General features: G+C 35.0%; 2 protein-coding genes across 2 annotated transcripts; one reads left to right on the forward strand and one right to left on the reverse strand.

Moving 5' to 3' along the window:
- Positions 1–3,035: 3,035 nt before the first annotated feature.
- On the forward strand, positions 3,036–8,825 carry LOC144997142 (protein WVD2-like 2). Its single transcript, XM_078956976.1, has 8 exons — positions 3,036–3,218; positions 4,786–4,885; positions 5,901–6,141; positions 6,926–7,002; positions 7,114–7,204; positions 7,317–7,388; positions 7,487–7,597; positions 8,400–8,825. The coding sequence occupies exons 3-8, from the start codon at positions 5,905–5,907 to the stop codon at positions 8,697–8,699; spliced, it is 888 nt and encodes a 295-aa protein (XP_078813102.1). The 5' UTR covers positions 3,036–3,218; positions 4,786–4,885; positions 5,901–5,904; the 3' UTR covers positions 8,700–8,825.
- A 4,083-nt stretch (positions 8,826–12,908) lies between these two features.
- Positions 12,909–17,806, reverse strand: LOC144997065 (uncharacterized). The gene is made up of 4 exons (XM_078956887.1): positions 17,581–17,806; positions 15,910–17,011; positions 15,522–15,830; positions 12,909–15,415 (listed from the first exon to the last, which is right to left on the reverse strand). The coding sequence occupies exons 1-4, from the start codon at positions 17,631–17,633 to the stop codon at positions 13,541–13,543; spliced, it is 3,339 nt and encodes a 1,112-aa protein (XP_078813013.1). The 5' UTR covers positions 17,634–17,806; the 3' UTR covers positions 12,909–13,540.
- Positions 17,807–22,296: the final 4,490 nt, after the last annotated feature.

A 22,296-nucleotide genomic window follows, 5' to 3' on the forward strand; every position in this document is an offset into this window, starting at 1 on the left:
AGCTTATTTAAGGAAGATGCCTAAATTGCTTTTATGTGCTAAATAATTTATGTATAACTATAAAATGCCTTATATGCCTTATGCTGCTATTATTTGATCGGATATATGGTCTATTATCGATCGAATCTGGAAGCCTTAGGTGGTCAAATTTCTAAACGGTTAATTACGGTATTAGAACTAGCATGTAACTTTTCAGAGTGATAAGGATATTTATTCATAAATTGTAATAAAAATAATCAGTGTTATAAAGGAAAGCATCCTGGAATCTCAAATCAAAAAACTGCTCATGCATGTGTATAGTCCTGCCTTTCGCCTTCTCAATATTTGATGAAGTACCTGAAAAACATTTAATCCACAATAGGTTCGTATCAACCTAACAAGTATCTAGGCTCACAATACTTTAGTTGATCTTGCCATCAAATCATCCCTTGTGTGTAACACCCTGTTTTAATTGTTTCATAATCAGTCATCATAAGGCTTTAGGCTTTGGGAGGGGAGAAAGAGAGAGAGAGAGAGAGAGAGAGAGAGAGAGAGAGATAGAGAGAGAGAGATAGATAGATAGATAGACAGATAAATAGATAGATTTAGGCCCCTTTGGATGTGGGTAATGTAGATTAGGTGATCAGAGAGTTTGGTTGGTGCTTTGGAGCCCATGGGTATAATCTTAAAGTGATACTTAAGGTCTTTTATGAATTCTGGATTTAAGTTTAGAAATTTTTATGGAAAAGTAGAGTTGATAGGATTTTAGAGCTTCTCATTACATTTCCGTAGATATAAATCTCGTCGAAAATGGAGTTGGAACGAAGATGTTATGACCGTTTGAAGTTAGGAGGGTTTTGGTGATGACTTGTCTGGAAGTTAAGTGCGTATTTAAGGTTGTTAGGTGTAACCTCCGAGTTAGGGATTTGGTAAAATTCATTATCGATATATTTTGAGAATTCCTTATGCATAGTAGAATGGTATTCCTAGTCAGAGATTAGGGGAGGGTGCGATGAATGAATGATCAACAATCCTAGGTAATAATTTTTGGGGTTTAAATTGATGGGTTCATGTTTTCGGGAAGTTCATGCTTTGAGTGGTTATTGTTGTGATATGAGGTCTTCCAGTTGGCAAGAGTAAGGTAGTTGTTTCAGTTCTCAGGCAAATCAATTGGGATTCCTTCTTTTGCTGAGGGCAGAGTGTTAAGGTTCATTCTTTCGGAGGTATAAACGATTTCTGCCAAGATGGGGCTTGGATAACAGGTTTAGGAGGTGGTCGTCGGTATAGGATGACTCTTCAATCTTAATCAGACTTTAGGAAGTTCGGGCATGATCGACTAGCATGGCAGAGGAAGTGGTAAGTAATGATTTTGAGGACAAAATCTAATTTAAGTGGGGGAGAGTTATAACACCCCGTCTCGACTTGCTTCATAATTAGGGGCCGTGACCCAAAGATCAGTTATAATAAGGCTTTGGGCCTTGGGGAAAGAGAGAGAGATTTAGGCCCCTTTGGATGTGGATAATGTAGATTAGGTGATCCAAGAGTTTGGTTGGTGCTTTGGAGCCCATATGTATAACCATAAAGTGATAGTCCGAGCCTTTTTATGAATTTTAGATTTGAGTTTGGAAAGTTTTAAGGCAAAGTAGAGTTGATAGGATTGTAGAGCTTTTCATTACCTTTCCGTGGATATAAAGATCGTTGAAAATGGAGTTGGAACGAAGAAGTTATGACTGTTTGAAGGTAGGAAGGTTTTGGGGCTTAGTCTAGTATGATGGGCGTACCTGGAGTACGTTGGGCATACTAGGCATATATGGAGTATGTTAGGTGTACCTAGAGTATATTGGGCGTACTAGGCATTCATGGAGTACGTAGGGCGTACGCGAATAATGCCCAAACCCTATTTTTCGTGGTTTGAGCCCTATTTAAGCTCCTTAACTTCCCCAACCCATTCAATTCTTAGCATCTACCTCACCAACACCCTCCCTTGAAACTCTTACCCTAGTTTGAGCCTTGAGCAAAAAAAAGGTGTTCTTAAGTGCTTTAAAGTGTTCTTGGTGCATCTTGGAGAAGAAAGAGCTCATTGTAGAAGTGTTGGTTGCTTTGTAGTATTCTTGGTTACCAATTCCTAGTTTACATGAAATCGGTTTATCGATTTTTTGGTCACGGGATTACTTGTTTCTGGGTAAACCAGTTCGAAAAACCTTAACAAAAAATTTGAACGTTTTTTTTTTAAATTGTCATAACTAGTTCGTTATTAGTCCGATTGGCCTGAAAATTTTCCTTCATGTAGTTCACTTTATAAACTTCATTTTGATTATTTAAACGCCTTATGTGGTTATATATTCCCCGATTCACATGCCAATAAAGATGGGGTATTAAAGTTGTTTTTTTCAATTTTAGTCTCGGTTCCCGGCTTTTCCGATTCTATACATGAACCTGGTTTTTTTTCGGTCATTTCCGATCCATAACCCAAATAATCGATTTGTACATGGAACCAGTACAAAACTGACTGCATAATACTTGTTCGATTTTCAGTTCTCACCTAGTCACCTGTGCTTAATTCGGTTATCGATTATTCCAGTTTCAAAATCGGCTTCATCCCTAAAGATTACAAAATTACAATTAACTTTGATTTTAACATTTAAATCATTACGTTAGACATTCATAGATTAACATAATACAAATATATATTTTGCATAATCGGCAAATATAGTTACAAATTTCGAAACATGATTTATATCTTCTCATATACCACAAATCTGTTTTTATTATAAATATACTCTACAAAAGGTTAGACAACGGAGAAAGAAAAAGCAATAGAATATTTGATTAGGTACCCGTGCAATAAAAAGGAGAAGAAAAATAAGACGTGGGAATGACGCCGTCAACAAAACTCCGTCAAAAATACGGAAAAAGTAGCTAAAGCTATCTGGTCAAAATTATACCAACAAACGAAACATGCAGTAACCACTTGTACGATAAGCTTCCTGTATTGTACTCTTCTTTTGTCCTAATCACCCAATAGAATTTAGCTACCTATATTTGCTGAGCAAAACCAGCAGCACAGCGACAATAACGGTTTCGAGATTCGAGACGCCATTGAAATTTCGAGCTCCATTCTGTCATTCTGTTAGTGACAGACACCTCAACAATCTCGCTCTTTGTTTTTCTTTCGTTTGCAGGAGTGGAATGAACAGATTTGGTTCATTTTCGTGACAGATCGGAAGCTTATTGACCTGGTATGTATTTTTCCGAAATTTTGTATGTAATCTGCTGTGAATTGTGTCGATCTTTTGTAGAATTGTTGTGTTTTTTCTTATTTTTTCTGATTTGTGTTACTTTTGAGTTTTTAATTGCATGCTTCGTGTTATTTGATATAGTCTTTTCCGGTTTTTCCTGATCTTGTAAATGCGAGCTCCGATTTGAGATGTGTTGTTCCCGAAGTTTAGTTTTTAGGTTTGATTGTTACCTCATGGTTGATTTCTGCCAACCGCTTTTGAATTTATAGAATTTCTTGCCTAATACTTGATTTGTTTCTTTTTGGAAACCTTTTATTTTTGTCTTTTTCTAGATATCTTGTAAGTTGTAAATGCGAGCTCCGATTGATGTATGTTGTTCCCGACGACTTTGTTTTTAGGGTTTATTTTCCTCTTAGTTAACATGTGTTGACTAGACCTGAAGATGAAGACTTTTAGTTTTCACATTGTATACTTAACCTTTTCTCCTTTTACTTTACGTATGGAATTGGAGCTCATTTTACTTGAAATTTGAACCCATCCTTCTCCGGTACTGATTTTAAGCCATGAAATTTTAGTTTCCTAACTTACACTTTGTGTTTGCTGGAATTCTATATAGTGTGATTAGGTCTATCTAAGTATTGTTTTGGATGTACGTAAATGCAATTCTTTTTCCCCTTTCTGGTAACCTTTTGCCTTTCTCTTTGTATTGTTGGTTCCAACTTCCAACCAAATTATGTGGAGCCGATTAGTTGTTTTATTCTTTTAAAGTTTATGGTTTATACTTTTATACATCTAAGGCTGATTTCATCTGCTTCTTTAGGACTGCATCTTTTTTCAGTTTCAGTTATTCCTGTTTCTGTTAATTTTTTTTTACTAATCAGGAAATTAAATTCCCATTTTCTTGGTTTCACGTGTTAAGTGATCAGATAGGAGGCCATAACAGTTTTTTGTTAGAACAATTGATAGTTAGCACTAGATTAAGTAGATTTTACTAACCCTCCTAAGTAAGAGCATGGTCAACTGGAGATCCCCTCATGTTAAAGTTGCTTTTTTCATACTAATTTTGTGTAGGATTTTAATTTGACCTTCTCTTTTTCATATTCATTTTTATGGAAAAAAGAGCACAAAGGTTAATGTAAAATTTGGTAATAAGTAATAAGTAATAACTAAGAGCCTGTTTCTTTTCTTTCTTTTTTTTCCCAATTATGTGCTATATGGACAAATGATGTCTGACTAGGTAAGTGCTGTAAATATAAATATTTTCTTTCTTGGATCGAGTGAATTGTCTGAATGTAAGTAAATGACCATTCTACCCTTCTGTTTATATGTAATTCATATGAATCAAGTCCTCACTTTCCCTGTTCAGACACACTGTATGTTTTAAGTCGAAAGGGAACACCTTTTAATTGTATTTTAACTAACTGTAATCTTTGGCTAAGTATAAAATTACTTTCTATAAAAGATACATGTAGGCTGATCTGCTATCTTTATACCCTTTTGAATTTCTTGCTAAGAGTCTAAGACAATGTTACTACTTTGAGTTAAACATAATGCATCTTTTTTACAGAGTCTGCCTGCTTGGAAACTTTGTTTGAGGAGCAGAGAAGCTGTCTTATCTTTTCTGAAGTACCGAGGATTCAACCTAATTTGGAACCAACGATTTCTAGGTAATGTAAATTATCTGGAAGTACTTAGATTTGGTAAAAATCTGTAACTTAAATTGGACTATAATTAATTATTGTTTGATTTAGGAAAAAACTTATGGTCTTAGTTATTTATTGTTAATTTAATGTATGTAAATGAGTAAATCTACTTGATATGCTCTCTGTTTCTGTTACTTATGAGACTTTAATCATTTAAGCCCTAACATTTCACATATTTTCCCTCATTCTTTTGCTTTCATTTCCTTTTGTGTGTTTTCATTTTCTCAAATATCTTTTAAACATCATTTATCCAGACAAACTCAATTGCAAAAAAAGAAACACGACCTAATTGAGCTAATAATCTGAAAGGAGGTGACATTTTTATATTTTGTATTTTCCATTTTTTTTTTCTTATCATAGCAGCTGAAATTGCTTTCTATTTAGATGACATTTCTATAAATTGGCATATTTTTCAAAGTACAATTCTTTAATAGGAAGAAATGAAAGTATGACGCTATAACAACAACAACAAAAAAAAAACAATCCAACTGTATTGCTATTTCTTGCATCTAATCCAATAGTCTTTTATCATAAATGTAATTCTTAGTACTTCATTTAATCCAATAAAATATATATTTTTTGAGAAATCAAATATCCTCCTACCTTTTATTCCTACTCATTAGATCAAGGTAAGTGTCAAAATCAAGAGAGAGAGTTAATGGATTCCATATGGCTTAATTTTATATGAGTAGGAACAAAAAGGAGGATATTTAATTTTCCATATATTTTTTTTTATCATAGATGTATTTTCATTAATTTATATATCATAGCATCACACTCCCATTTCTTTCTATATTTCTCTATACTTTAAAAAATCTACTCAATTATAGCATTATACTTTCATTTCTTATTTTAAAGGTAAAAAAAAAACAATGAAACTACGAAAGTACATTGCTATTTCTTCCATTCAAGTGTTTAACCCAAAACATTATTCCATCACAGATGATAGATGTAATGATTAATATCTGATTTATTACAGGGTGATGGGAAGGAACATTGCTAAAAGCACCAATCATGAAAATGAAAGTGGTTCTCCTGAGGGAAATGGCATCACTCCAAAAACTGGATCTTCAAAATCAAATGAGAAAGTTGTAAGCTCTCCTGTAAGCCCTGCATCAGGATCTGCTTCTGTTGAAGAAAATGTCAACCCTGGTATGCGTATATCATCAAACACCACTAATTTGCATTCTCCTCCTCCCAATGCAAAACAGTCACCACAGGTAATAAGCATAATTGTTCTTTAACTATGCTATCAATCATGTTCTCTTTTCATTTCTATAAGATAAGTCTTTGGTATGTTGGAATTGGGGAAGGAATGGAATGGAATGGTTGATTCCATTGGAGTAAAGAGAGTTGTTTTTGTTTTGCGTAATGGAATCGGAATAGACCAGTTTTAAAAGAAGCTGATTTCCTTACATTTTGTTATTTATATATTTTTTAATAAAACAAATCTTTTTTTTTTTTGTATAGTTTCGTGATTTTGATCGATGTGTAATTTTATTTCTCTAAAAATTATATAGAACATATCTTTTTTATTATAATCTTCTCTTGTAATTTTTTTTAGTTCTATAAATAATAATTTTTATTATAAAGGTTCATACAAATATATTTCACAACAAAATTAAGCATTTTACGAGTTTCAGGTCATATATTTGCAACAGCTGTAATTAGTCAATTAACAACAAACTTATTTCTTTACACTCAGTAGCAACATAATAGCAAGATACTTGCATTTCTTGATAATAGCAATATGTTATACATTATTAAAATCAGTAAAGAAATGTAAATATGTTGCATTTATGATTAAAATAATAAAACTGTCACTATTATAGGTTCATTGCTATTTGCTAGGATTTGCTTCATGGTGATTTAAATTTCCATTTTGTTAAATTGTTATCATTTGTACATAGCAATGTGCTTTCATTGATTTTTTTAATATAAACATTTCTTTTATTTGACATACTGAGTCAATGCTAACATGAGTAATTTTGCTTATTTGAACAGCGCAACTCTCCTTTCTCAACTCCAAGGCAGCCAAATAAATACCATGATGAGGAAGATAATTGGTCCATGGCTTCATCGTATCCTTTTTTTTTCTTCATATTTAGAATTATAACTTCATATTTTTTATATGTGAAATATATGCATTTTATTTTATTTTATATATTAGTGTTATCCTTAACAATGTACAGTGCTGCAACATCAAGAACAGTCAGATCACGAGTAACAGTTGGAGTCGCTCCCACTTTTAAGAGTGCCCAACGTGCTGCTCAACGGAAAGAGGTAATTCCATTCCATTCCATTCAATTCCATTCCATTCAATTCCATTCCATTCCACTCAATTCCATTATTTCAATGCATTTTCTTTATGTATTGTTTTTTTTCTTCCTTTCAGTTCTATACAAAGTTGGAGCAAAAGCACCAGGCTCTCAAGGCAGAAAAGATGGAGTATGAAGCAAGGACCAAGGTACATTGCAATATTTTGTTGACCTAAAAATTGTATATATAATTTTTTAAGTTTGACTTTTTTAAAAGTCAATATTTGTTGCCTAATGACAATGATAGGAGGAGCAAGAAGAAGCTATAAAGCAGATGAGAAAAAGCATGGTTGTTAAAGCCAACCCTGTTCCCAGCTTTTATCGTCAAGGTCCTCCACCAAAAGTTGAACTTAAAAAGGTATTTCCTTCTCTATACCATTAACATAGAGTAGGGGTATTTACGTCTTTTGCAAAGACGAAATATTAGCAAAGTCCTTGTCCCACCTTTTTGAGTCACACAAAGGTTATTTATGTCTTTTGCATAGACGAAATATTTTAAAATCCATGTCCCACCTTTTTGAGTTACACAAAGGGTATTTATGTCTTTTGCATAGACGAAATATTTTAAAATCCATGTCCCACCTTTTTGATTGACACAAAGGGTATTTACGTCTTTTGCATAGATGAAATATTAACAAAGTCCTTGTCCCACCTTTTTGAGTGACACAAAGGTTATTTACGTCTTTTGCATAGAAGAAATATTTTAAAATCCATGTCCCACCTTTTTGAGTGACACAAAGGTTATTTACGTCTTTTGCATAGACGAAATATTTTAAAATCCATGTCTCACCTTTTTGCGTTACACAAAGGGTATTTACGTCTTTTGCACAGACGAAATATTAACAAATTCCTTATCCCACCTTTTTGAATGAAACAAAATATTGCAGTTTTTGTTTCATCACATAGTTACTCACTCTTGATAACTCACTTTTTTTTTTGGAATAAAAAAAAGTTAAATTGTAATGTATATTGATATCAAAGTACAATGTTTTCTTACAGTAGTAATAAATGAAAGTATCATCCTATAATAAACAGTAAACAAAAATATGTTACTATTTCTTGCATTTAACCCTTTGTATCCAATAAGAGTGCTATAATTGGGTAATATTTTTCTAAATACAAAAATCAATGAAATTACATTAAATATGGATAATTGGCAGCTACCTCTGACACGTGCAAAATCACCAAAATTATCACGAAGAAAGAGCTGTGGTGACACAACACATCCATCAGTTGTTGATGAGAAAGCTCTTTGTTCTCGGGTGCGACACAGCTTAGGGACTTATAAGCCGGTCAGTGCCACTTCAAGCCCGGTCAAGCCGCCCACGACTCAGGGTCGCACCGTCCATGGCAATGGCATGAGCCGAGACCGCACCACCAAGCCGGTCAATGAACCGGCTAAACCTTCGCCAAGGAAACTGGCTAAGGAAACCAACGCCAACATCACTGTTCAGTCATGACTTTGGGTAGTTTAAGTTTGAAGTGAAAAAAAAGTCTTGGATTCCACTGATTTTATATTAAGTGAAGTTGTATTTGTGGTTGTAAACTTGTTAGTATATATATATAATATATCATATTATTAGATAGATAGATAGAGAGATGTAAACGATTTTTGTTCTGATTTCTGCTACACTTGTTTCTTCTTCTCTTCCCTTTCAATTTCCTAGATGCACTCACGTTTATTTGTCTCTTTTGGGACAAAATCAGGTCTTTTACTTTTTCGAAAAGTTTTTCTTTATTTTTTTTTGCTTTTCATTTATAATGATAACTTTATAAAAGAAATGTGAGTGCTAATATTCATCCCAATGGGATTTGGACTCTGTATACTAACTAGATGTAAGATCCATATATTATATGGGTTAATTAAAAAAAATATAATTGTATACTTTGGATTTATAAAAAAATAAGAAAAATAATGAATTATTAAAATTGATTTTTTATCTTTTAAATTTAATTAAATAAACAAAATAAACTAATGAGTTTTAATTTGGGAATTTTGAAATAAAAAGGGAAATCCATTAATGAAATTGATATTTATTTATTATTATATTTATTGTAATTATTGCATTAAAGTATTATGTGAAATATTTTAAAATAGAAAAAACCTATAAAATGATATGTGAAAAAGAAATTAATTTAAAATAATTACAAAGTTACATTTGACAAATTGAATGAAAGTACGACATGTGTAAAAAAAAAACATTCTGTTATTAGAGTAGATTAATTTTTTTTTGTTTCCTGTTCATGGGTCATCCTTAAAAGATTTAAAAGAAGTTCAAAGTCACGCCATGAAAACTTTAAAAAAAGGAAAAATATTAAACAAAAATAATTTGTAAATATGAAAATCGTAAATGTTCTATAATTTTCTTAAATTTTTCCAATGCTTTTTATAATAATATTTGAGAATAATTTTTTAATATTATTTTGAAAAAAAATTATGTGATTGGTTCATGTAGTTTATCAATGCAAAATGGTACAATATAATTATCAAAATCATTAAATGTTTAGTCAGGATTTGCATGGTTCGTGCTGTAGACATATAAAATGATAACTATATCATTTTTAATTTATTTTTATTTAATTTTTAACTAATTTTAATTTAAAAGGTAAATAAAAAACAAAAAAACTCCATCCTCTCCCAACTCCATCCCCAATAACATTCTATTAGATTGTAATATCTATGTCCCTTTTAGGTAATGTTGTCTGTATTCCTTTTAATTTTTTTTGACATTTCTTTGTAGACCTTTTTTTGGGTCTTTAACCCATTTGATTTGATATATTTTGTCATTTTGTTATTTTTTATTGTCTTTTATTTTTATTATTATTATTATTATTATTATTATTATTATTATTATTGTTGTTGTTGTTGTTTTTGTTGTTGTTGTTTAAAAATAATTGATTTGATTTGATATCTCTTTAACTTTAATTTTAACGTTATTCTTTTTTGTTCAGTTTGTCATTGTGTTATTTTTTTTGTTCGGAATATCCTTGTGTTAATTTTTTTACAAACAATTATATGTGTGTTTGTATATGGGTTTAATTTAAAGGCTATGAAAATTGTCAAAAAATAATAACATTAGATAGTCCAAACGAAAAAAATAAAAAAATAAATAACACATGGATAATCTGAATGAAAAAATACCATAAGGATAGTCCAAACGAATAATAATAATAATAATAATAATAATAATAATAATAATAATAATAATATGTATTTATTAAAAATATTAAAAACAAAACAAATAAAAAAATTAACAAAAAAGACAAAAAAAAAAAAAACAAAACAAAAAAACAAAAAAATGCAAAAGGACGAAGAGGGGGGGTGGTTTAAGAAGGGGAATTAGTGGGTGCATACAAAATAATCTTCAACTGTCAACGTCGGACACCTTTCGATTACCGTTATTGCATCATCCTATTGATTACTGCCTCCCTCCTACTGTCAACATTTGTCTTCATCACCATACTCACCGGGAGAGTTCGTTATCATCATCATACCCACTGTCATCGGAAAAAAAAATTGACTGATGCACGTTCATTTGCTCCACCACCACCATCTCCGCCTCAGATATGAAACTCGGGCTTCATTAATCCTAAACGAAACTCTAACCTTCGTTGTCCCGGGGAAATAATTTCAAATCTTTACTTAAACCCTAACTGTGGATGTTTATCGAAACCTTAATTATATGTGGTTTTCGTTTTAGTTAGGGCAGATGTCACAATAACAAAAGAGATCTAGGTGACTATTCTGCATTACCTATTAAGTTATGTAAGGTGTATAGTGGAGTTGAGGTGTATAGTGGAGAGATGACAATGGTGTTATTGAGGCCGAAGCCGGTGGCATTGACTAAAAAGAGATCAGAGATGGCCGGAAAGTTGTCGGCGACAATTACCAAAAAGTGGGTGGTGACTGAAACTAAAGTGATAATCGTTAGGATGCACAAAGTAGTGGCATGTTGAGGAGTTTGGGCCGGCGGTACTGCCGGTTGGAAGATTCAGCCGAAGTATTGGTACTGCAAATAAAGACTTAAACGAGTTGTTGAACCCATCCAAATGTTGTGTGCTTCCCCACTCATTAACAATTGACGGGTTAAAGAGAATAATTTTTTTACATATATATAAAACCATCATAACCTCAATTACATTCCATGTCACTCTATCTCCATTCCATTATACTTTCTCTCAATTCCATTCTATCATTCTTCAACAAAATGAATTCAAACATCCGAAAATAATAATGGAAAGTATCATAGACGATTCATCTTCACCCGATGATGAACCTAACAACTTTAATTTGCTAGCTGCATCATCTCATACTGCACAATTTGTGTTTCAGAATAATGCCGGTTCAAGTAGCATTCATACGAGAAACACAATCCATAGAGAGCGTATAACCTTTTGAAGAGTGAGTAATAAGTTTCAAGATTAAATAGATTTCATCAAATAAGTTTTAAAATGATTAATGAGTTTTGAAAAGATTTTTTTGGAGAATTCATCATAGGTCAATGATTGAGTTAATCCTTGACTATACACATTGGTGAAGCCTAAATATTACTCGCTACGCATTTTCAATGCTTGATCTATGACTTTTTAACATGTATTCAGGTTCTAGGTGTTAGTAGTGATTAAAGATTAGAGGATACGGGATATTTTGAAGATCATTATAGTTGCTCTGGAATGATGTTTCAATTGTTAACTCTCTTCTATGACCTTTTGAAATTCAAACTGTTTTTGTTAAACTTAGGTGCTGTTTTCTTTTTTTAAGTCAAAATGTCTGCAGTCTGCGGACCACATCTGCAAGCCTCTGCGGCAGAAGAGGTGGACCAAATGTCTGCAATCTGCAATAAGAAGACTGTTTGTTTTTAACGTCTGCGGGCCGTTAAAATAAATTGAATTTTTAAACTTAATTTCATGTTATAAACATTAAAAATGTATTTTTAACAAAAAAATGAAAGAAAAAAAAAACTGCACGGTGGCCATGTTTTTTTTTTTTTTTTTTTTTTTAGGTTAAAATGAGGTCTGAAGACCTTTGAAGACAGTGGCCCATGTTTGCGCCAGGAAGACCTCGCGCAGACGTTTTCTGATCTGCGCACTTCCAAAAAACAAACAATCTGCGAGGGCATATGTCTGCGCGTTGCCTGCGCGGCGCAGACAAAAGTGGTTGCGCAGATCTTCAAACAAAAAACAAACAGCCCCTTAGACTTTTAGAATTGTTTTCCGCAAATGAAGTTCAATTATTTTAAAATGTAATTTAAACGGCTGTTAAACTTAAAACCAAAAAAAGGATGTTTCAATACACCTCTTCCATAGGATTCGTTTAAAAAAACATTTTTTTTTTTTTTTTTTACAAATATAGTAATATACTAACTTATAGCATATATTAATTTCATTTAAATATAAAGCAATTTTTATTTTTACTGTTATAATATATAAGAAAAAAACCAACAAACACAAAGCTACAATGGGGTGAATATTTTCAATATGTAACGCCCTAATTAGAAAAAAAAAATATTGGATGTATAATGTTGTAATAGAAAGAAGTAAAGTAGGATCGGATAATAAACAAAGAAACTAGTGTGACCCCACATTTAACTTTCATTCAATTTTTTAGGTTTGTTATACCTTAATGTAAACCATATAGTATAGAAAAGAAAATACATTTTTAAGTTCAACCTTTAATGGAGATCATTGGGATTAAAAACTGGGAACAGGGTTTGCTTTGACAACAATGCTCTTTCTCATCTGCTATATAGCTTCTTCCTAACGTAGTTGGGCAAATCACCTTGTGTCTTAATTGCTTCCCTATAAAGAAATACAATTTCAAATGCAGAAATGGAAAAGGTAATACAATTCTTATGTGTAACTTTAGGAGTTTAACATCTCATTCTCAAACTCTGACACTGCAAAATGAATGTAAGCAAAAGAAATCTCACTTTTTGCATCTGCCAAGTCATGTCCGGTTTTATCTCCAATAAAGCTCCAAATTTAACACCAACAATGTATATAGGCTACACTACAAAAGCAAGCTCAAAAATATCACATGGGTTCTTGTACGTATAGTATTTGTATTTTCTTTTAATATAATCATATATATTTGGCTGAAAATTAATTGTCATATCAATTTGAAAACTGAAACCAAAGTAAGATAACCAATAGAAAACGGAGAAAAGTACCTGTTATAAATATATATCTTTGTAAATTGGCTTTTTTCCAGGGCTTTGGAGACTCAAAATAATCTTTGGAGAAATACACTGAGAGAAGACTCCTATATTGTGGGTGCCTGTGTAAAAGTTGCCTGCATTATTCACACATCCATATAAAAGAACTCGTCGTATATTGAGGGCTGTATCTCGGATCTTAAATCACATGACTGAAGAAGCTCTCTTGACCCAACAATACGCAGACCTTTCAACAAAAAGATGCTTTGTGGAAGATGACATATGAATGTATGTGTTAAATCTAACATTTTTAAACATTCTAAACGTACAAGTTCCTCAGGCAAGTTCAAAAGTTGAATGCAATAGCAGAGGGAGAGATGTTTTAAACATTCTAATCGCCCAATATCTTCAGGTAACCTCTCAAGCAACGAACAATCACAAAGTTCGAGAGATTCAAGATGTTTCAGTATACAAATGCTATCAGGAAGATGTTTAATCTTTGTAGATGACAAACTTAGCTTCCTTAAACATTCTAATTGGCCAAGATTCTCAGGTAACTTCTCAAGAAACGAACATGAATAAACTTTGAGATATTGTAGATGTTTCAACATACAAATGTTATCGGGAAGATGTTTAATGTTTGTATAAGAAAATTCTAGCTTCTCTAGACATTCTAGCTGGTCAAGATCCTTAGGGACCTCTGGAATACCGCCTTGGAGTTTAAGCTTTCTTATACGTTGCAACCCACAAATGCTTCTTGAAAACGTATCAAGGTTTGTGCAAACACACAGACCTACAGAAATAAGCGTCTCAAGGTTGCTAGTCAATAAACGTTGATCTTCTTTATAACAACATATAAGCTGAAACTTTGGTAAATTATTGTCGGGGTGAAATGGGCATTCATCTACGGACAACATAATCAGGAGTAACTCAGCTAAAGGACCAACCTCAAGTGATTCATCCTCACTACCAGAAGCATCACCCTTACTACAATAAGAATCGTTCTCACTTAAAGTATCATTCTTAATGTCAAACTTAAACTCTAGAAACCGCAAACTACCACTTAAGTCTAAGTAGACAAGGTTTTTTAGATATTCATCGTCCATTTGAAGTTCTACAAGATTGGAACATTCTTTAAGATCTAACGTCTCAAGGTTTGGAGTAAGCTTAAGGTCAAGGTTCCTCAACTTTGAATGACTAATGTTGAGGAATGTGAGCTTTCGACATTCACTAGTCATGTGAAGTTCTTCAAAATCATAACAATGTTTAAGATCTAACGTCTCGAGGTTTGGAGTAAGCTTGAGGTCAAGGCTCCTCAACTTTGAATGACTAATGTTGAGGAATGTGAGCTTTCGACATTCACTAGTCATGTGAAGTTCTTCAAAATCATAACAATGTTTAAGATCTAATGTCTTGAGACTTGGAGTTAGCCCGAGGTCAAGGTTCCTAAACTTTGAACGAGTAATGGAGAGGGATGTGAGCTTTTGACATTCATCGGCCATGTGAAGTTCTTCTAAATCATAACAATATGTAATTTCTAAATATTCCAGTTTGGGAGTTAGCCCAATGTCAAGGGTCCTCAACTTTGAATAACTGAGTTCAAGGGATCTAAGATTTGGAGATTTATCGGGCATGTGAAGTTCTATCAACTCTGAACATCCTTTAAGATCTAATAACTCGAGATTGGGAGTCGATCTAAGGTCAAGGGTCCTCAACATTGACCAACTGAGGTCAACGGTTATGAGCTTTAAACATCCAGGAAGCATGTGAAGTTCTACCAACTCCTCACATCCTTTAAGATTCAAAATCTCAAGATTGGGAGCCGGCCCAAGGTCAATGGTCCTCAACATTGATGAACTGAGGTCAATATTTATGAGTTTTGAGCATCTAGCAAGCATGTGAAGTTTCACCAACTCACGACATCCTCTAAGATTCAACATCTCGATATTTGGAGTAAGCCCAAGATCAAGGTTCCTTAACTTTGAATAGCTGAGGTCAAGGAATTTGAGCTTGTTAAGAGCCTATATCATGAGCACAAAAAATAAGTTGAGTATTAGTGTAATAAAAACACAAAGGATGTATAGTATTCACATGAGGAGGAAAAGAATCGATAATCCATAATTCTACCTTTCTTTCTCCCCCTCCCCAAAGTTGTACAATTTGGCTTTTAACCATCTCGAGTGCAACAAGACTATCTGCTTGAAATTTTTTGGGTAAAGACCTATACGGGTAATCGTTCCAACACAGATACCTCAAAGCATTAGGAAAATTTTTAGACTTCCAATTCTGACGAGAATAATCACTTTTGCTTGCATCAATAAATTGCAGAGACACGTGAAGAAATGTAAGTTCCTTCATCTTTCTAAGACCCTTCATCACCATATCCGGACTGAATTTCTCCATGTAGAATTTTATATATCTTGTTGCTTGAGTACCCTGTAATCCAAAGAAAGATGTATGTCAAAATAAATGAAAATGTGTTAGTTTCAAACTTAGAAATAAACTTGACCCTTACCAATTTATTAGCCAATATATCTTCAATTTCCGAGTTAATCCACAAACGACTATGTTTCTTAGGCTTATCCGGGTGCAAACGACGAACAATATTCCTCCCCATTTCTTCAATATGGTCATGCATACCAAGATACCCATCATCATTAACAGTTATTAGAGATTTTTGCTCAAGAACTCTTAAACCATTTCTAGCATGAAATCCACAACTTTCAAGCGCTTTGATTGCGTTGGCTTTCGACCACCCTTTCAATAAGCATGCAACATTTAGGAATATTTCTTTGTAATCATTCTCTAGACCAATGTAGCTTATCTCCAATATCTCCAAAATTTCTTGAGACGGAATGGTTTTTAGTCTTAAAAGGGCATCCATCCATTCAACCTCATCTTTACCACAAAGAAATGAACCCAAAACTTCAATGGCCAAGGGAAGACCAGAAGCGTAACACACAACTTGTTTTGATAGCTCTTTGTATCCTTGATTTGGAATCACTTTCCCAAATGCATACCTACTGAAGAGGCACATTGCATCCTCATGCGATAACAATTGGACATCATGAATCGACTTTGCTTCATAGGATTCGAGTACTTGCCGATCTCTTGTTGTAATAATGATTATACTTCCCGGCTTAAACCAAGTTGTCTCGCCCGCTAATGCCTTAAGCTGCTCCTTATGATCCACATCATCTAGAACAAGAAGAATCTTTTTACTAGGCATCCTCCTCTTCATCATGCCTATCCCCTCATGAACACTACTTACCCTCATGCCTTTATCATTAAAGACATCAGAAAGGATTTGGTTTTGCAACGAATTCAAAACGGATGGAGAAGCTTTTGATACTTCCCTGAATTTTTCAACGAAGCTTTTACCTTCGAATTGAAAGGATATTTGATCAAAAACAGCTCTAGCTAAAGTTGTCTTCCCACCACCTCCCATTCCTTTGATCCCGATAACACGAACATCATCAAAACCAGTTCCTAAAGATGATAAAACACCATTAATTCGGGTCTCCATGCCTACTAAATTTTCATCGCTCCTGAAATTTATGGATCGTAACTCTAGTGAAATCTGTTCAACAACTTTCTGGATGAATTTAGCTTCATGCCTGTATTTTGAAGAAGACTTAATTAGCTTACTCAATCTCTAGTAACAGTTATTTTACATCTATAACAAAGAAGGTGTAAATGAAGTATTAACATAATTGTATAATCATAATTCATGAAAAACTCAACATGAGAAGCCATGCCCTATCCTTTTACAAATTCAGGGTAAATTCAGATTAAAACGAAAGCAAATTGAAAGAATATCACTGATATATGATGGAAGAATTGTAAAAAACTAAAAATATTATATGGGGAACTAAAGCAATAGAAAAGTTGAAATGTTTTTTTTTGCCTAGGGTTGAATTACTCAAAACAGAAAGTTCATATCTCTTTTGTCAAATTAAGAAAATACTGAAATAGGAAACCGACTTTGGAATAGAAATGATTGGGAATTAATTAGTATCGTTACCGATGGTGGTGTTGTGGAATGTTTACATATTCAATGTTGACCAAGACAAAAATTTGGACAAAATCTTGGGGGAAGAAGGAGAAACCACCAATATCCAAGCAGTATATATCGACCAGAATCACAGAATCATGACATAATACAAAAACATGATGAAATGATTACCCATCGTCAGTGTTCTTCAACACCCATCCAGCCAAATTCGCTGCGTCTGTCATAGCCTTCCTCTATTTCTCAGCAACTTCTTGGTTTTGGTTTTCATGTTTTGAAAAGGCTTCTCCAACTACCCCACTTTGTCTGCGGACTTCCGTCGGTTCCACATCATAGAAGACGGGGTAGGCAGTGTGCTCTTTGGTCTTGTGACATTTCATTATCTTCACAAGCTCATCCAAACACCACGATGAATATGCATAGTTTGTAGAGAAAACGATGATATTGTTGGCTTTTCACAAGCCTGTAACTAAAAATGACAATGCAACAGTAAGCAAAAAAAACAGAGCACAGGGAATACTACAAGCTTTAAGCTTTATTCACTCTAAATTGAAAGGTGAGGGTACAACCTCAACGTACAGGGAACAAACTATTTAAAGGCTAAAAATATGCAGATAACCAGCAACTACCTCCACTAGGCTTAAGACTCGGTACTATAGCCCACATGGCTTTTACTTATTCAAATTCTAAAACATGCTAATAACATAATAAACTAAACCAACTTATGACTTCTGAATTATTTTCATCATTTTCCCCTTTAATTCAGAAATCATACCTTTTTGACACCAAGCAGGTCACGCAATTCTTCAAACTTCACTCTTCCAAGTGGTTTTGTCAAGATATCCGCCTTCTGATCCTTGCTCCACACATGCTTTACTGTAATTTCTCCATTTTCTACACACTCACGAATAAAATGAAATCGGATATCTATATGTTTGCTTCTTCCATGAAACACTGGATTTTTCATCAAATTCAGTGAGGACTTGTTGTCCACCAGCAGTTCAACTGGAGGTACCTTTTGACCAGTTATCTCACTTAACAATCTCCTTAACCAGATCCCGTGGCAAGCTGCTAGAGTGGCTGCCATGAATTCTGCCTCACATGAAGAGAGTGCCACACACCTCTGCTTCTGTGAGGCCCATGTGATTAGATTGTTGTTCACATAATAAACCATTCCACCTGTACTTCTTCTGTCATTGATGTCATTTGCTAAATCACTGTCAGTATATCCATAAAGAGTCACATTTTCTTTCCCTTTTGAGTATTTTAAGCCAAAGTCCAAAGTACCCTTCACGTATCTGAGAATACACTTCACAGCTTGGAGGTGTTGAACCATTGGCTTTTCCATAAAACGACTCACAATACCTACTGCGAAAGAAATATTTGGGCGAGTATGAGTTAGATACCTTAGGGCTCCAACTATGCTTCGATACTCAGTGGGGTTCACCAGTTCTCCTTCTTCATTCTTCCGCAGCTTGAGTTTGTGTTCCATAGGGGTTCTTGTGGAATTACACTCCTTCATCCGAGTCTTGGCAAGTAGATTCTTGGCGTATGCTTCTTGTTTCAAAGTAATTCCACCTTCATGCTGGTTAACCTCAATTCCCAAGTAATATGTCAAGAGCCCGAGATCGCTCATTTCAAATTTGGTGTTCATATCTTGTTTGAACACCTGCACATCTTTAGAACAGCTTCCTGTTACAAGAAGATCGTCTACATATACACCCACAATCAAAATGTTCCCTTTTTCTTTCTTCGTGTAGACTGAATACTCATGAGCACATCTTCTGAATCCAAGACTCTTCAAGTGTCGATCTAAACAGGCATTCCAAGCTCTAGGGGCTTGCTTAAGGCCATATAGAGCTTTGGACAGTTTGAGGACTTTGTGGGTTTCACCTTTCTTCTGGAAGCCTTCAGGTTGAGAGACATAAACATCTTCTTCTAGGTCACCGTTTAGGAACGCCGATTTGACATCCAGGTGATGTACTTTCCACCCGTTAGATCCAGCCAAAGCCAAAATAAGCCTGATTGTTTCGATTCTCGCCACCGGTGCAAAGACCTCTTCGAAATCGACTCCATGTCGCTGTACATACCCCTTTGCTACGATTCGTGCCTTGTGCTTCACAATGTTTCCATTTGGGTCCTTTTTTAGCTTAAACACCCACTTCAAACCGATAGGCGTTCGGTTCTTTGGAAGATCGACCAGTTTCCACGTGTGGTTCTTCTCAATTGAAGCCAATTCTTCGTTCATTGCCTTTACCCATTCGATTTTCTTGCTCGCTTCTCTGTATGTTGTAGGCTCTTCATTACTGCACATCAACAAGAGTTCCTCTGGGGGTAGATGAATTTCTTCAGTATTTTCATACAAATCGGCAAGCAACCGATATCGCTTTGGGGCTTCATCTTCAGTTAAGCTATCGGCGGTGCTCAATGAGTTGTGCGAGATGGGTGAAATTGATGTATCCGGTGTTACAGGCGTATTAGTATCATTCAGGTCTGTTGGTGGGCTATTGGGCTGACCTTCTTCGGCCCAGTCTTCATTTTGTTGAACTGACTCAATTTGGTCAGGAGTATCAGGGACCCATTCATTTTCGACTTCCCACTCGCCTTCATCTTCATAGTAGCCATCATCAAAATCAACACCATCAACTGAGAAACTCATTCCCGGTGTTGATTTTGTTTTTTCCCTTTCATTCCAGTCCCACACTTTTTTCTCATCAAACACAACATCACGGCTTACATACATTTTCCCGTTTCTTGGATCTAACAACCTGTACGCTTTTGACCCTTTCTCGATTCCAAGATGAACCAGTCGAATACTTCTGTCTTCTAGTTTCTTTAGATTGCCTTTTGCAACTTTCATATGACCAATGCATCCAAACACCCTAAGATGATCAATGCGAGGCTTTCTCCTTGTCCACATTTCATAGGGAGTAGAGTTCTTTAATGCTTTTGTATGGGCTCTATTTAATACATAAACAGAGTATGCCACTGCCTCACCCCACAAAGCATCAGGCATCTCCATTGATTTCAGATTACATCTCACCATCTCCAGTATAGTTCTATTCCTTCTCTCCACAACCCTATTTTGCTGTGGGGAGTATGGAGCTGTATACTGTCTTTCAAGCCCAGTTTTCTTGCAATAATTTGTGAAGTCATTTGACAAGAACTCTCCACCATGATCAGTCCTAAAAATCTTGACCTTCTCTCCTGTTTCCGTCTATACTTTCTCCCTGAATTCTTTAAATACTTGGAAAGCCTCATCTTTTGTCTTCATCAGATGAACCCACATCACTCTGCTAAAATCATCAACAATTAGCATAAAGTACTTATTTTCGGAAGGAGTGGGAGGCGTAACTGGACCACATAAGTCTCCATATATGAGTTCAAGTTTCTTCTTTGCTCTGAAATTTGTGTGGTGTGGGAATGGATTTCTTGTCTGTTTTCCAATTAAGCAACCCTCACAGGGCTGTGAGGGAATCTTCACAGTCGGCATTCCTTCGACCATTCTCTTCTTGCCCATAAGCTTCATCGAATTGAAATTAATGTGCCCCATTCTCTTGTGCGATAACCATGACTGGTCATCAACCTCAGCAGTTAGACACATGCCTTCGGTTTCCCGTAGCTTTATCTTGTAAAGACGATTTGATGATCTTCTCACCTTCATCAATAGCTTTCCCCTTGAATCTTTGACCCATAAAAATGGATCTTTGATCCTTATTTCATCTCCACCCTCAGCTAGTTGGCCCAAGCTGATTATATTACTACATAGATCAGGAATGTAGTAAACTTCATTCATTCTTCTTTGACTTCCATCTTTACATTTAAATACAACCGAACCTCTTCCTTCGATTCTCACTTTTGACTCATTCCCGAATTTCACGAAACCTTGAATTGTTTCGTTCAAAGTCATGAACTTGGATTTATCACCTGTCATGTGATTACTAGCTCCTGTGTCTAAATACCAGGTTCGAGATTGATTCAGGGAATTACCATGCGAACGTAACTGGGGGCTAAGATTTTCTTCATTTAGATACACCTTTCCTTTATCTTCATATACTGTAAGCAGAAGTGCAGGTTCGTCATCTTGGTGTTCTTTGATTAAGTTGCTTTCATGACTTCGTTCCTTCCTTGGATTTTTGCACTTAGCAGCATAATGGCCAAACTCCTGACAGTTGTAACATTGGATCTCACTTTTATCACGATTTCCCGAAGCGTTTTGACCCCCGTCTTTCTGGTGGTGTGACCCACTCCTGCCACGACCACCACGACCACCGCCGTTTCTTCCTCTGCCCCTGCCACGGCCGCCACGAGAACCTCCGAATCCACCCCGGTTTGATTTTTGTTTTGGATCACCTTCTTGCTTCCTTTTGCTTCTATCGGACCATTCCTTGTGGGTTAACAGAAGCTTTCGATCGTCACTTTCACCCGTACCCTTCATTCGTTCTTCATAGGCCTTGAGTCTTCCGATCACCTCCTCAACGGGCATTGTTTCCAAGTCTCCGAATTGCTCAAGTGTTGAGGCAATTTGAAGAAATTTTGGTGAAACAGCTCTCAGTAGCTTCTTCACTACGTGAGATTCTTCTACTTTATCCCCCAGAGTACGCAAAGTACTCAAAATGTTGACTACTTTTCCCGTGTAGTCATCAATACTCTCCGTCTCTTTCATGCACAATGCTTCGAGCTCAGCCTTCAGTGTTTGGATTCTGGCCACTTTCACTCTATCTGCACCAACAAACATGATTTTAAGAGCTTCCCACGCTTCTTTGGCCGTTTTCTTCTCCGCCAACATCATGAGCAAATCTTCAGGTATTCCCTGATAGATTGCAGCCAAGGCCATGTTATCCTTCTTTGCTTCAACAAGAGTGTTGGCGGTTCTGGGTTCCACTGCAT

Source organism: Lactuca saligna, chromosome 5 (assembly GCF_052625555.1).
Source record: "Lactuca saligna cultivar CGN05327 chromosome 5, ASM5262555v1, whole genome shotgun sequence".
In the NCBI taxonomy this organism is placed as follows: Eukaryota; Viridiplantae; Streptophyta; class Magnoliopsida; order Asterales; family Asteraceae; genus Lactuca; species Lactuca saligna.

Excerpts from the sequence above, each read along its gene's own strand:
- LOC144997142 (XM_078956976.1), top strand. The coding sequence starts at position 5,905 with ATGGGAAGGAACATTGCTAAAAGCACCAATCATGAAAATGAAAGTGGT. Across the intron at positions 7,003-7,113 it reads AATTGGTCCATGGCTTCATC|TGCTGCAACATCAAGAACAG; the intron begins GTATCCTTTTTT and ends AACAATGTACAG. Across the intron at positions 7,205-7,316 it reads GTGCTGCTCAACGGAAAGAG|TTCTATACAAAGTTGGAGCA; the intron begins GTAATTCCATTC and ends TCTTCCTTTCAG.
- LOC144997065 (XM_078956887.1), bottom strand. The coding sequence starts at position 17,633 with ATGACAGACGCAGCGAATTTGGCTGGATGGGTGTTGAAGAACACTGAC. Across the intron at positions 17,012-17,580 it reads TTGAAGAACACTGACGATGG|GCATGAAGCTAAATTCATCC; the intron begins GTAATCATTTCA and ends TTCAAAATACAG. Across the intron at positions 15,831-15,909 it reads ATATATTGGCTAATAAATTG|GGTACTCAAGCAACAAGATA; the intron begins GTAAGGGTCAAG and ends TTTGGATTACAG.